At 47.2% G+C, this 15,960-nt stretch overlaps 1 protein-coding gene across 6 annotated transcripts in view; it reads right to left on the bottom strand.

Annotated features, from left to right (window-relative positions):
- Positions 1 to 312: 312 nt before the first annotated feature.
- Positions 313 to 15,960, bottom strand: part of ECE1 (endothelin converting enzyme 1) — a 117,268-nt gene continuing 101,620 nt past the window's right edge. For 5 of the 6 annotated variants that reach the window (XM_038376594.2, XM_043499798.1, XM_038376593.2 and 2 more), the window contains 5 exons: positions 9,427 to 9,537; positions 7,997 to 8,064; positions 6,659 to 6,849; positions 5,711 to 5,806; positions 313 to 4,198 (listed from right to left, as the gene is read on the bottom strand). In XM_038376594.2, the coding sequence (XP_038232522.1) occupies positions 4,022 to 4,198; positions 5,711 to 5,806; positions 6,659 to 6,849; positions 7,997 to 8,064; positions 9,427 to 9,537 (643 nt within the window). In that variant the 3' untranslated portion in view covers positions 313 to 4,021. Of the gene's footprint in view, positions 4,199 to 5,710; positions 5,807 to 6,658; positions 6,850 to 7,774; positions 7,909 to 7,996; positions 8,065 to 9,426; positions 9,538 to 15,960 lie in introns of those variants that run through there. The other variant, XR_006276294.1, reaches the window with a different exon arrangement.

Raw genomic sequence — 15,960 nt, forward strand, 5'->3', positions numbered from 1 at the left:
CAGCCTTTGTCTGGTGAAAAAATTTCACTGGAACCTAACCCCCCCATTTACATTAATTCTTATGGGGAAATTGGATTCGCTTAACATTGTTTTGCTTAAAGTTGCATTTTTCAGGAACATAACTACAATGTTAAGCGAGGAATTACTGTATAAACCCATCTGCATGTTAGGCATGGGATCCTACTGATGTCCCATACAATACAAACCATACTGTCAATGCTTAGAACTGACTCACCTTGAGCAACCAGGTGAGAAGGCCCTGGAGCCTGCAGGACTCAGAGCAGCTATAAAAGAGACAGACAAAGCCTCAAACCCAATAACAAGTATTTTATTTCAATTACAATAAGCGCCACAATGAAAGTTGATAAAACAGTTACAAAAAAATCCCTCCTTTAACATATAAATACTAAAAATCCCTAAAAGTCCTTCCCTTTGTCTAAAGTATGATGGTGCCCCTTGCTGGAGGAAATTAGACTGGAACCCGTTACTGTCAGCAGTTTCCTGTTAAAATCTAGGAGAGAATATTGAACAGCCCATAGTTTCTATATGCTCTTTCCAGGCCAGCTCCCTTGATGTCTTGGAAGCACAGACTAAAGGGACTGGCTTCCTTTGCTTCAATGGAGGCTGTGCTCTGAAAGCTCACAGTCCTGACCTCCCTGTTCCCTTTCAGCTCTTTGAGTTGACAGCACATCTTGAAGCGATCATCGGGTTCCTGTACTCCAGTAACCCATCCCAGATTGGTTTAACTGTGAGACTAGACTACCTGTGGGAGGAGCACATAAGGTTACATGATAGACAGCAGAAGAAATCATCCCAAAGCTGGCACTGGGTGAGATGCTAGGACTCTGCCTAACAAATCTGGTGTATGAAAGGCCTCAAGCCACCTAGTGAGCCACAGAGCTCTCCCAGCACTGAGCCCTACTCCGTGGGCTCATCTTGGGTAGTTTGCTTAGGAAAATCCTCCCTGCTCTGCACTGGAGGCTGTGAGGAAAGAAAGGGGCAGACATGGAAAAAAATTCCCCTAGCAATGCAGAACAGCCACATGCAATGCTGGACAACTTATCTGGCCACGGTGCCCAAGCCCACAGGCTCACATACAGAGAGCAGGTAGTGTTGTGGCAATCCTGTGGCTAGGAGACTGCCAGACAGGAATTTAACGGAAGCCCAGGGGTGAGCCTGAAATGAGGCCATGGCTTTTAGGGAAGAGACAGGGACACAGTAGGAGTTACTCTGCATTCATTACGTGAAATCTGGACAAATGCATTGCCTAGGAGCAGACGAGGCTCTTCATAGCTAAGCCTACTCTTGGTTGCTCATGGCCTATTTTCAGCGCTGTGAAGCACCTGCCCCTCACACTGAACAAAATGGGTACAGTGGATTCTTGGTGCCTCTAACTATCAGGCCACAGGCTTCTAGGCTCATTAGGCATACTTGAAAGAAAACCTTCCCCACTTGCCCCAGCAGGACCATCAGATCCTTGCCTCTGTCCATCCAGAATGATTCTTCCAGCCCCTGCCAGATCTCCATTTGGAAGGGGGTGGGGACTAGCTCTTCCATCTCCCAGACAGCTGAGAGACATCCAGCCTTTACGGCCCTACAGTGTGCTTAACCTTTCCCAGCTTGCAGGGCACTGGGGTTCTCTTGCATGTAGCAATGAGTATGGCATGCCTGGCTAATACCTGCAACACAGTAAGTAAGCCAACCTGTGACCCAGCCTTCTCAGCATCAGAATCAATTGAGGACTCCAGCTCCACAGTGCTCACACCAATGGCTACTTTCCGAAGTCTTGCTTACGGGAAAGGAGGCATTTCAATTTGGAAGAGTCCAAGGAAGCGGCAATGAATGGGACTGGATGGAAATAAGAAGAAAGGGAGCGAGATGAAGTAAGTCAGAGAGACTTGAACAAACTGTTTTCCCTGGGGGCCATGGCACCAAGAGCTCCCCCATCGCCTTCCTTCCATGGCTCTTGGTGGTTTAATGCTTTTTGGGTTCCCTTTTTCCCATCCAAGATTGGGATTTGCGCAGACTCTGAGCCCGGAAATGTGGGCTGAACTCCATACTGGAGCAAACGTGCATATACTCAGGCTGTTGTGCCAGTCCAGAGGGAGGAGGCTGCTTTCACAGCTGGAACTGAACATTTGTAAGGTCCTGGAAGAGCTCCAGGCTGGATCTGTCATTGGGCACTACCCAGGGTGGTGCATAGCCAACATCCACCCCCTTTCTGAGGTTACTGATTCCCACCCTTTTTTCCTATGGATTGCCACTGTGCACAGAAGAGGTAGGACTGGCAGTCTACCAGGCAGTCGAGGGGTGCGGGGGGAATATTGTGGCTGGGATGGTAGAGGAATGCCCAAGGAACCACCACATTCCACATGATCTCCACCAGCCCAGGGACCATGAGGTCCTGTGGTTACAACTATCCCCTTATGGAGCTGCTCAGAGGGGATGCCAGCAGTATTGCTAAATAACTGGCCAGCTGTTTACACAGGAGTGAGGCCTCAGCCTTCACAGGTTTGTGAGTTGTCTGAACAGAGCCGTTTTTGTAGCCTGCCAGCCAAACAACAAAATCCAAGGCGACTTGCGTCTGTGCCTGACCAAAGCTATACTATGCAAGGCGGATTTTAGCAATAATAATGATGACATACAGAGGGTTGGTCTATGCTTGGGCTGTTCTAAAGCAGTAAGACAAAGAGATGGCTCATAATTTAAGTTGGATTTAATAATCTAGTGCAGCCGGCTGCCTTCCTCTCCCTTTGTATCCAGAAGTTAAAGATGGCCCAAGAAGGTTTAAAGTTACAATGCAGCTTTCACTATACCCAAGTACAGCTGACTGGAAACAAGTTAGGTGGTGATTGGGATCCCAGTGTATCCAAGTCACAGTGTGTTGCTCTTAGCTTGCTGTAGGAGGCAGGAGTAGAGAGAGGAAACACCTTGTCACCAACTCAAGACAGATGGAAAGTTTATAGAATGAACGAATCTCTCTTTGGTTTCCTGTTCTGAGAGACTTTCTGTAATGGACCTTGTACATCAGCAGAGCTTAATATGGCTTCCAAGACCTGCAAGCGTTTGCCTGCAAATAAAGCTCTAGAGGTATGTTCAGGGCCTGTCACTCAACTATAAGTGCATGCACCTCTCTCATGGCACTTACCCTCACAGTCTTCTACTGCTGCTCAATTCCAGCTAGCTACAGCTGGCTATTGCCGTCCTGGCTCTGAACAGACTCTTCCAACTGTGCACTGGACCAGTGTCCATGATGGACTAGAAGGGCAGTTCTTCAATCTTGTTAGCAACCCCAGGGGTTCAATAAGAATCCTGGTCTCCAGGGCTGCAAAGTTAATTTGTTGCCTCAGTGACACCCTTCAGTCTCCTGTGTTTCAGTGGAATGGTCTCTACTGAAATTCTCATATCTAGTTGCACTACTTCTTTAAAAAAGTAATAAATATACTAATCCTTTTGCTTAAAAAAAAGGCTTTTAAATGCATTTTCCCTGAACTTTTCCAGTGTAATTCATAATGTTCAAAAAATATTTTCCCAAAAATATATTTTAAAATATTTTACACACACACACACACACACACACACACATATATGCACATGTGTCTCTGGAGAGATTAGCGTATGTTGGGCATATTTTGATACACAGTCAAACCAGTTATCACTTTCATCTGTGGGTCTCCCTTTATCAATTAGAAAAAGTCTTCAAGCCTGTGACAGGACAGGGGCTTAACTGTGTATGTGTAAATATGGGTCAAGGCATACAGACACATGCATATATACACACACCCTATACAAGGTTTAAAAAAAAAAAGACATTTCACAAGGGAGTGAGATTAAGAAAGATTTTCACAGTAGATAGAATCGCAGATGATACCTAGAGATCAGGGATCCATTCCTGCTGAGAGTTTGACAGTTCGTTGAAAGAAGAAACTGCTCTTTGAGCAGAGAGCCTGGGAAATTCAATTCTTGATGAAGGAACAATAAGCCAAAGATTGGTTTCCACTATTTCCTGGTCCTTTTCCTTTCACCAAACTTCACACTTCTTCTGGGGGTTCATAGGGGAGCCGGGAGGACAGTGGAAGTGCTCAGAGAACTCTTTGGAGTTGGAGATGGTACCAATGACTCGGAAACGTGATGGACTGTGGGGGTCAGTGACGAGTCCTTCGTGGGAGCTCTCCGGGGTGCGAACCGAACACCAGACCTGCAAATGCAAGGGAATAGGAGTTAGCTCAAGGGCTTCATTATAGCTGAAAAGTGTCTCTGTCCCAGCTGTCATGACATATGGAAATCACAGATCTTCTTAAATAGGAGGAGTTTATTATAGGAAACAACAACTACTAATACAAACAAGTTTCCATGCAGCTTGAGTCCCAACTTGGTCTCCCTTGTTTACCAGCAACCACACACTGGATCCATACAATGCACACACATCTGGAGGATGAATAGTGTATTGTAAGTAACCTTATCATTACACCAGCAAAAGGGCTTCACCCAGAGACTTCTGCAACCTGAAGTTGTTCTATCTGTATGGATATGTATCTTACTTTGCTACAAAATGAGCATTATACTTGTCAAAATGCATCAGACAGCTGGCTTGTCAAGTCTGTTATCTTGCCTTTTACCAGATGCTTTAGAGCAGGGGTGGCCAACCTGTGGCTCCGGAGCCACATGCGGCTTTTCAGAAGTTAATATGCAGCTCCTTGTATAGGCATCGACTCCGGGGCTGGAGCTACCGGCACCAACTTTCCAATGTGCCAAGGGGTGCTCACTGCTCAACCCCTGGCTCTGCCACGAGCCCTGCCCCCACTCCACCCCTTCCCATCTCCTCCCTTGAGCCTGCCATGCCCTCACTCTTTCCCCTCCCCTCCCGAGCCTCCTGCATGCCATGAAACAGCTGATCGGGAGGTGCGGGGAGGGGAGGCGCTGATCGGTGGGGCTGCCAGTGGGTGGGAGGCACTGGGAGTGGGTGTGGGGGGAGCTGATGAGGGGCTGCTGATGTATTACTGTGGCTCTTTGGCAATGTACATTGGTAAATTCTGGCTTGTTCTCATGCTAAAGTTGGCCACCCCTAATTTATAGGAAGGCAAGCTTTCCACACTGACTGTAATGCATCTCTCTCTTCACAATACATCAAGACTAATATTTGCTGCACTCCTCTGCCACTTGAGGGGTCAGGAATCAGGGCCTGCAGCACAGCCAATCTCTGGGCAACCTAATGAGTGCAGCTGACCTGTAGTAGACTGCTTAATTGGCTATGCCATCTGATTGGTTGGAAAAGTCAGCAGACTGGCTCGTAAGCTTAACCGCAGCAGCAGTTCAGTGGTTGCTCAAAGCACTGGCCCATGACTAAAATAGCTCCTGCTCCTTCCTTCCTTGACTCCAGGTAATCCAGTTTTGACCCTCAGCTTTTGTTCCTGACTCCTGCTCTGACGCTAAGCTCTGGCCTCTGGTTCACAATTCCTACTGTGACCTTGGTCTGATTGCACACATCTCAGTCACTGATGTGGGGACTCAGTTCAGGAAAAGGAATGCCCTAGAACTTTGAAGGGGGTTTGGGAGGAGGTGAAGATGGGAGGGGCACTGCCACCCTACAAAGTGGAGTCTGCTGTAAATTGCATTCCCGCTAACCCAGCAGCTGGAGACACTGCTATTCCCCAGCTCACACAGTGCACCTGGAGACAGAACAAAGGGTCGTGGGATGGCAGAGACTCACCTGGGCGAATCCCACAAAGAAGAGCTGGTTGTTGGAGAGGCCAAGTGTCGGCAAAGCCTCCTCATTCCCATTCTTCTTCACCCAATTTTGATAAGCCTGCAGGCAGGAGAGAACAGAGGATAACCTGCATCAGCAGAAGTACATAGTGGATGGAGTTAGAGGATGAGAGATACTCCCTCTGCCTTGTGGGGGTACGAAATGCTGGTCCAGCTACCCATGGGGGCATTAACCCTTAATGGACTACACCGGTCCAGTCTCCATGGCACATGCTGGCAGGGAGGGAAATGTCAGCATTGCAAGAGTCTCCCCCGTGCCCATTTTCCATTTGGTCACAGAAAGCCAGAGACAAATCTAAGACAGCCCTAAGGGCTGTGAAGGGAAGAGAAAGCACAAAATAAACCCACCACTAGAGCTGAATAATTGACTTTTGGTTCAGGGGCTGAAATGAAAAATGTAAAACAAAAATCTTTTCAGGTTGAATGAAATGTATCTCTAAAGAATTCTAAACTCTAAAGAATTTCCCCCCCAAATTTTTTGTTGTGGCTAGTTTTTGGGGATTATTTACCTTTAAAAAAAAATCTAGCTAAATTTCAACATGAAGCATCAGTCAAACTGCTTTGTTTAGAAAACATTGAAATGAACCGATTTGACTCTTTCATTTATTTTCAGCTGAAACTATTTGCCAAATTTGAGCCAAATCTGTGAATAATTTTGGTTGACTCAAAACTGGGTCTGGCCCATCCCCTTCCATAGATAGGACAGTGCATAGAAAAGGAGCTCAGAATTTTACACTTTCTTAGAGCAATTCACCTTGCCATTACTGTATTACCAGGAATATCTCTCCAGCTATAGCATCAGGGGAAAGTCTAGGACTACAAAAGGATCCACACAGCCATGGCTGCAGTGAGAGATACCAGATGGAAGCCTGTGCCTGTACTAGACTCCTACCCGATACGCAGCTTTGAGGCCCCCGTTGTCAGCAATGTTCTCTCCCAGAGTGTGTTTGCCATTCACTGCCTCGCCGTTCACAGTGTAGTTGCTGTATTGTTCCACCATGCACTCAGTCTGCTGCTTGAAGGCCTCCACTGAGGAGTTCTTCCACCAAGGGCGCAGATTTCCATCTTTATCATACTCCCGCCCTGCAGAGGAGCAGACCAATTGAAACACTGGAACTAGAAAATGCTTCATCTGAGATGGCCTTTGGCAGAACCAAGCCTGTATGTGTGGTGGGGTGTTGTTTGAGATTAGAGCACACATTCTGTGGGCTTGGAGATGCGGTGAGTATACTAGCAATGGCATTGCCTCTTCAGAGAGGAGAGGCGAGTTCTGAGACCTCCTGAACTTATTGATAGTTATTTTATTGCACCACAATAAATCCCACAGGAAGAGATTGCAGACAGCTCTCTGCCAGTGCAACAGATCATCACAAAATGCTTTTGGCGTTAATAAGATATCCTCTTGATCAGAGTGCAGGCTCACCAGTTTGCACCCTGCACTCTGTCACACTTGAATAATAATTAGTTCCCCAGTAGGAAGCTGATGGGAGTAATTACGCAAGCAGGCTGCCTGGCTGAACCAATTAGCCTATCAGCCCTGGGCTGATAAGTGGCGGTACAGCAAGGGGAAGGAAGGGGAGGGAAGGAACAGAGCTAGTTGAGTCTTGCCAGACAGAGGTTGGGAACAAGGAGTCCTTGGTGACCCTCAGGCCCTGGTGAGAGGGCCAAAAGCCAGTTGAATATTGAACACAGGCTGTTGCACAAGGACTGTTGTGAAATTGGTGTAGGGAACACAAAATAAAAAGGCATGGTGAAGGCACAATCAAAGGAGTCAGTGTAGTTTCTGTGGGGAGAAGCTAGGAGAGGGGTCACACCCCATGACAGCCTCATGTCCCATTTTAAGGCTTTCACCATTAATGAGCCACATGTAGGTTTTCTCATTCTGGCAGAAAAGCAGCAAAGAAAAATTCCTCTTGCCTTCTTTCAGCTAGTTAGATTTTTCCACCTCAGAGACTGGGCAGAGTCTCAGATGTCAAACATATTTAGACATTCTGGGCCAGATCTGTACCTGGTGTAGCTCCATGCAGGTCACTGGAGTTACACGAGGGATGGCTCTGGCCCATTCTCACAAGATCCACTTTGAGAAGGCTCTTTGATACAGAGGGCCACCCGAGTTTAGTTTTGACTCCTGGCACTGGAAGCCTTTCAACAAAGAGGAGAACAGAGCTCCATCAGGAAGAGGAAGAGGGAGAGAAAGCAACAGGAAATAAGGTGTCTTCAGGTTGCCCACCTTGGTCATCAAAGGCATGAGTCAGCTCATGGCCCACAACGACGCCAATGCCACCAAAGTTCAGTGCCCTGTATGAGAAGGACAAAGAGTATTAGGATTCGTGCTTCACTAAGGCCATTGCCTACTAATGTCTGCACACAGGCCCTGTGATTTTACCCACCGGAGCATTAGGGTAGGGGAATTGAACTAGGAGGTGGCTTTCACTTGGACTATGAGCTGCTCCTCATTACCCCACTTTTTTGCTCTTCTTGCCTTGGCTTCCCCCGTGGACAGAAAGAGTCCTAAGGAGACACAGAGCCCCATGCATGTTGAAATTGTTACGTCTTCCTATTAACACCAATTGCAAAATGAATCTGCTGCACTGCCAACCTCCATTAAACAGCTCTATGGTGTTTTCTGTAAAGGACTGAAGTGCAGAGGGAAATCTGAACCTATTTTTAAAAAGCCCCCTTCATGTTCCACTAGGGGCAGCAGACAGTTCCAGCAATGGGACCTAGGAGAAGCTATGAAATCCGATGAAGTGGGTATGCATCCGACGAAGTGGGCATTCACCCATGAAAGCTTATGCTCTAATATGTCTGTTAGTCTATAAGGTGCCACAGGACTCTTTGCCGCTTTTATGAAATATAGAGTTGATCAGAGACCCTCAGGCCATTGGACACCCAGACACAAGGATAAATGTTCTGTGGCTTCTCTATGCCCCAAATGAGCCACTCTGCAGCTAGCCACGCATGTTTATTTCCATGTTACCATTAGACACAAGACTGTATGAGCCCATAATGTTGCATGTCTAGCAGGTGCCAGCACAGAACTAAGAAAGTGAAGGTGTGGCCTCATCCAGACTGGGAATCTCTGGGGATGGTGCCTCTCCTCAATTTTGCTGGGTTTCCCTCCATCTTGCACAGACCTGTCACTAGGCCACCTTCTATTGGTCTGTCCTACTGTTCTATTGGACCTGGCCAGAGAGATGCCTTACCTGTTAATGGGGAGGGCGGCACTAGATGGGGAGGGGTCAAAAATGGTTGCAAATCCCTCACTGTCTCCTTAGGCAAGAGGCCTGACAAAAGGGGGAACCTTAGACTAACACGGGGGGAAAGATCCAGATCTTGTGCTGGCAGCTCTTTGCGCACTGGCATCAAGATCCATGGAGTCTCCAAGCATGAGTCTGGCAGAGCCAGTGGAACCTCTCTGAGTCCCAGCATTCTTCCCCTGGCTGTTTTCTAGCCCCCAGCTCAGGAAAGGACCCTCCTCAGCTACTGATGATTGTAGACCAGGATACAGAGGTGTGTGAAGCACCCACCATCTTCCAACTGGGCTGCTGCCAACACAGAGTCCCCACTCCCTATCCCCCTCCCACTTAGGGGAGCAGGGTGGAGTGGGGGAAGAACACTGGGAGAGGGGGCAGCAGATGAGCAAGAGGATGTTCATACTTGGGGGAGGTGCGGGTGTAGAAAGGAGCCTGCAGGATCCCGGCTGGGAACACAATCTCATTCTTGGTGGGGGAGTAGTAGGCGTTCACTGTTGGAGGGGTCATACTCCACCTGCAGGAGACAAAGGGAATTGTCATTACAGCCAGGCTGGAAGGTGCATATCCCTCTCACACTGGCAGATTGGCACAAGGCACAGGTATTTCCTGGCTTCCCCCACAGTCCCCTGAAGCTTCCTAGGATACCTAGCAACTGCAGGAACGTATATGGCAATCAGGGCCATGGGCAAGGACTGCAGGATTCAGTGTCCTAGACCAAGGAACAGGTCAGAGACAAAGAACCACCTAGTCTTCAGCCAATGAAGAAAGCTGCAGAAATATGGATGCCTGAAGAAAGTGTAATACTCCTACTGTCCACGAGAGGGAACCAGAGCACTAAAGTATTTTGACTAGATGGGGATACAGATGTCAGCCAGTCACATAACACACGCCTCCCTCCTAGTATAACTCTTGGGTGGGGAGGTCTGAGCAGGGAGTTCCTTGTTGGGCAGGCTTGTTGCATCATCTCTCCCAGGTCCTTGCCTGCTCACTTCTTTTGAGAAAGCAGGAAAGATATTTACAAAAGATTGTAAAGCTTCTGGAGCAGGCACAGTTTTTGTTTTACATTTGTACAGCACCTAGCACAATGACTGGGGTTCCTAGGTGCTCCCAAAATACAAATAAATTAATAATTATTATTCCTGCACTCTCCCTTCTCTCAGTGCTATCTCCAACAAACAGGGAGGGGAGATATGCATGTGTCTGTAGGTGGGGGTTGGTTGAGTATGCTGGTTTTGCTGAGGAAATAGGGTTTTAACTGTATTATGCAGCCCAGAGATTTTGTAAAGACTATGTAGGCACAAGGTGAAGAGAAGGTTACTCACCTTGTGCAGTAACTGAGGTTCTTTGAGATGTGTGTCCCTGTGGGTGCTCCAGTTCAGATGGCGGTGTGCCCGGTGCTGTCAATCGGAGATTTTGTCAGCAGTGTCTGGTTGGGGGCCAAAGTAGATGGGAGGATGGTGGGTAGTGAGCACTCACGGGTACATCAAGTGGTGTCCCTGTGGGTGCTCCACTTCAGGAGAATGTAGAGAAGTGCCCTCATGTGGATGGAAGGGGCTTTGGAGTTGATTGTGTAGCTACTGCTAGGACTGTACAGCCTAATTTAGCATCTGCTCTCGAGCGAAGCATGATTGCGTATTGACCGGTGACAGTGTGTTCGAATGCCCATGTAGCTGCTCTGCGTATCTCAAGGGCGAGCATGTTGTACAGGAATGCTGCAGAAGTTGCTACAGACCTTGTCAAGCGTGTTCCGATGCCCATTGGAGCTTCAGTGTTGCATAAGGAGTAGCACAAGTGGATGCAGTTTGATATCCACTTCAATAGTCTTTCTACTGACATAGCTGTGCCTTTCAACCTCTCCATTGTTGATATGAACAGTCTGGGGGATTTACAAAAGGTCTTTGTCCTGTCTAGGTAAAAGCCCAGGGTGCAGTGGACATCTAATGTGTAATGGTGCCTCTTGTGCATTGTTGTGTGGTTTAGGGTAGAAAGTGGGTAGGTGAATTGGTTGGTTAAGGTGGAATGAGGATGACATTTTGGGCATGAATTTTGGGTGAGTCCTCAGAGTCACTTTGTCCTTGTGGAATATTGTGTATGGGGGGTGAGCCATGAGCGCCCCAATCTCGCTCACTTTTTGTGCAGATGTGATGGCTATTAAGAATGCTACTTTAATTGATAAATGGAGCACAGAGCAAGATGATAAGGGTTCAAATGGCTTTCTGGTTAAGCATTTGCGCACTAGGTTTAAGTCCCCATGCCAGAGTGGGTTCACGCATGTCTGGATACATGTTTTGTAGGCCTGTTATCAATCTCTTTGTAATCGGGTGGGTGAATACTGAAGTCCCTTCTATATGTTGGTAGAAGGCGGTTATTGCCGCGAGGTGGACCTTGATCGAGTTTGTAGCCAGTCCTGATTTCTTTAATGATAGTAAGTACTCCAGGATCAATGGGAGGGGGCCCTGGTTTGCCGATATTTGTTTGTTTTGGCACCAAATGGAAAATCTCTTCCATTTTTGGAGGTAAGAATATCGTGTGTTTTGTTTTCTGCTGTTAATCAGTACTTGTTGTACTTGATCTGAACAGGTTAATTCATCCCCTAGGAGCCATGAAGGAGCCACGCTCTGAGGTGAAGTTTCCCTGGATTGGATGGAGGACTTGTCCGTTGTCCTCTGAGTAGAGATCATATCGTCAAGGCATATTGAATGGAGTGCATATCGCCAGGCAATTCAGGTAAGGGAACCAAGTCTGTCTGTGCCATGTTGGCACTATGAGGATTATCTTGGCTCTGTCAGTTCATATTTTGTATATGACTCTGGAGATTAGAGGAATCGGAGGATATGAGTATCCCTTGTCTGTGGAGGTGGACTGCTATTACAACCAGTGTTTTGGTGAACATTCCCAGTGCTGTCGATAGGCCGAATGGGAGCACTCTGTATTGGAAGTGTTCTTGTCCTACTGTGAACCTTAGGAAACATCTGTGAGCCGGGTGGATTGTAATGTGAAAGTATGCATCTTGCAGGTCAAGGGCTGCGAACCTGTCCCCTTTTTCCAGCATAGGGATGATCGACTTCAGGGTGACCATTCTGAATCTGTGGGCACAGACAAATTTGTTGAGTTTTCTTAGGTCTAGGATGGGTCTGCACCCCCCATTTTTGTGTCAGAAAGTAATGTGAATAAAATCCCTTCCCTCTGTGTTGTATTGGGACTAGCTCCACCGCACCTATTTGCAGAAGGTGATGCACCTCTTGTCTCAATAGATGCTCGTGATAAGGGTCTCTGAAGAGGGACGGGGAAGAGGGGTGGGTAGTTGGGATAGATGTAAAAGGGATGGTATAGACCATTAGAATGAGTTCTAAAACCCACTGATTGGATGTGATCAAGGCCCAGTTGGTGTAAAATGGCCTGAGTCGGTGCCCAAAGATTTGAGTGTTGTCTGCTGACACTGGTGTTATGGGGAGGTTGTGCAGACCCTTGACCAATACTTCAAAATTGCAGTTTGTTTAGTGGTGGTGGAGACACTGATTTCTGGGGTTGGTTCTGTTGGCGTCTTTGCGGTCTATTTCCTTGTCCCCTTGCTTTGTACGGTCTCTGCTGTCACTGAAATGTGTTGTCTCTGTTTCTGTTGTATGTCTGATAACATTGTCTCCTGTTTGGGTTGTGTATAGCCCTAATGTTCAGAGGGTCGCCCTGCAGTCTTTTATGGAGTGGAGAACTTCGTCAGTTTTGGCCCAAAATAGTTTGTCTCTGTCGAAGGGCAACTCTTCCATTTTGTGTGGCAGTTCTCTGGGGATTCCTGATGAATGCAGCCAGGATGCCCTGTGTGTTACAATGACTGTTGCTGTCATGCAAACTGCTGTGTCTGCCATGTCAAAGGCAGCCTGTACTGCTATCCTGGAGATAAGCTGGCCTTCGTTCACGATGGCCTGGAATTATTCTCTTTTCCCCTCAGGTATACCCTGGGTGAATTCTGTGAATTCGTTATAATTGTTATGATCGTAGTTTGGCAGTAGTATGGTGTAATTTGCAGTGTGGAATTGTAGTGTAGCTGATGTGTACACTTTTCGACCTAGAAGATCCAGTCTCTTCCATTCTTTGTCTTGAGGAGTGGATTTATATTGTTTCTTTGATTTACTGCATCCACCACTAAGGAGTTTGGTGGTGGGTGTGGAAATAGGAATTCCATCCCTTTATTTGGCATGTGGTATTTCCTATCCATGTGCTTGTTGGTTGGTGGGATGGAGGCCAGTGTTTGCCACACTATGTCTGCTGGTTCCAGGAGGGCATCACTGATGCGGATGGCGATCTTGGATGAAGTTGATGTATGGAGTATTTTCAGGAGTTGGTGTTGTGTCTCCTGTACTTCTTCTAGAGGGATGCTCTAGATCTGTGCCACTCACCTGAAGAGCTTCTGGAAGTGTCTGAAGTTGTCAGGGGCCACTGTAGTTGTGGGTATAACTGTTTCATCTGGAGAGGATGAGGAGTTTTGTTCTGGAGGCTCACCATGTTCTGATGTGTCATCTCTTTCTTCTTCCCCTTCCACTGTGGCTTCAGAGGATTCAGGTACTGAAGTTGGTGCTGATTTTATGGTTTTTCTGTGAATGGATGTAGGCTGTTGGAATTGCACCCTAAAAGCTGCCCACGGGTCCCATTGCAGCCATTGTAGCTGGAATGGCATGGGTGAACCAGCCATGGTGGTAGACCCTTATTTGGGTCTGATTTTGGTCGCTGTTGGGGAAGAATGGCCAGAAAAGAAGACAGCTTCATCTTCGTCGCTTGAAAATGGTGGTGCGATGGATGAGTGGGTTAGTCTGGTGTCGTAGGTACTGGCGAATCTGCAGTGCTGAGTAGAGGAGAGCTCGGTGCAGCTGCAATCTGAGTTGTTGCAGTTTGTTCGGCAGACATCGGTGCCGCCATATGTGGTGCTGCTGTTTTCAGTGCTGATCATTTGCGTGTGGCCTTTCTCGGTACCGTAGTGTCTTGATTAGATTGTTCTATGCTCTGTGCCACTATCATCGGTGCCAGAGGGGGTGCCACGGTTTGCGGCACTGGTTGCGGTGCTGTTCCCTTCACTGGGGTAGACAGTGCTGAGGAGCAGGAGGCTGAATGGTGCCTGATGCTCGACTCCTTAATTTTGCTGGCAGAGGTCGCTTGGTGGATAGTGCTGGAGGTGCCCGGTGTATTGAAGGTGCTCACTCTAGAGGAGCTTGGCACCGAGGGCATGGATCTCACCGGCGACCGTTGCTTTTTTAACAGTTCTTGGCTTGGAGATGATGAGGTTCTCTTCCTTAATTTCTCTGAGGATGAGGCAAAAGCTCTGTCCAGTGACATGGCCCCAGGGGAGCCACTTGTGCATTCTGTTATGGAGCTCAATGTTTTCTCCACTAGGATAAGTTTTAGGCGGAGATCCCTATCTCTCCTTGCCCTTGCCTTTAGGTTACTACAGTAAGCACATTTCTGAGGGATGTACGACTCCCCCAGGTAGTGGACACAGAGTGAATGTCCGGTCTGAGACTGGCATGGCATCCTTGCAAGACGCACACTTTTTAAAACCTGGTGATAGAGGGATTTTTCTTTTTGTCCCTCTTCAAGGTTTTGGGGACAGGGAGAAAGAAAGAATTTTTTTTTTAAGCACTACGCTACAGACTAGGGACTGAGCGGCTAGGCAGCAGTTCTGCAGAAAAAGACCTAGGGGTTACAGTGGACAAGAAGCTAGATATGAGTCAACAGTGTGCCATTGTTGCCAAGAAGGCTAGTAGCATTTTGGGCTGTATAAGTAGGGGCATTGCCAGCAGATCGAGGGACGTGATTGTTCCCCTCTATTTAACATTGGTGAGGCCTCATCTGGAGTACTGTGTCCAGTTTTGGGCCCCACACTACAAGAAGGATGTGGAAAAATTGGAAAGCATCCAGTGGAGGGCAACAAAAATGATTAGGGGGCTGGAACACATGACTTATGAGGAGAGGCTGAGGAAACTTTGATTGTTTAGTCTGCAGAAGAGAAGAATGGGGGGGTGGGATTTGATAGCTGCTTTCAACTTCCTGAAAGGGGGTTCCAAAGAGGATGGATCTAGACTGTTCTCAGTGGTAGCAGTTGACAGAACAAGGAGTAATGGTCTCAAGTTGCAGTGGGGGAGGTTTAGGTTAGATATTAGGAAAAACTTTTTCACTAGGAGGGTGATGAAGCACTGGAATGCATTACCTATGGAGGTGGTGGAATCTCCTTCCTCAGAGGTTTTTAAGATCAGGCTTGACAAACCCTGGCTGGGATGATTTAGTTGGGGATTGGTCCTGCTTTGAGCAGGGGGTTGGACTAGATGACCTCCTGAGGGCCCTTCCAACCAATGTTCCCTCTAATTTTTGACAGGCCGTTTGCGCAAAAAATTTCTTCTGTGCAAATTTTTGAAGCAGAGTTCAAATTTGTGTGCCATGAGGCAAATGTGACCAAGCGAGTAAAATGCTTATACATTTAAAAAGTTTTAATTTGCAATTTGTGATAATAATAGTTTACATCATATTATTTTATAAATGTCATCTTTATATACTTAGAAGAAGGAAATTTAACCTCCTTTCCCTTTCCCCCCCTTGCCAGCTAGTAGAATCTGGCTGTGTTGATAGATGGCAGGCGAACAATGTAAAAAGTCGCCCGTAAATGATATTTCGGCCTGGCTCTGATGTAGTATTTCATTTTTTGTGCATGCGGTATTTCGCCATGTGTGTGGAGTTTAGGATCTGGGTGCATGCGCACACACACATAGCTTAGAGGGAACAGTGCTTCCAACCTGATATTCTATGATTCTATGAAAAACCACATCTACTTAAATCCAAGCTTAAACTAAACTATTAACACTATAAGTACTATCCTAAATATCTAAAATCTAATTTTTTTGCTATAGGTAGGGACACTGCTAACTGACTCCATCTAAAGCCAAGGATGGTGAGA

This window comes from Dermochelys coriacea, chromosome 18 (assembly GCF_009764565.3).
Source record: "Dermochelys coriacea isolate rDerCor1 chromosome 18, rDerCor1.pri.v4, whole genome shotgun sequence".
In the NCBI taxonomy this organism is placed as follows: Eukaryota; Metazoa; Chordata; order Testudines; family Dermochelyidae; genus Dermochelys; species Dermochelys coriacea.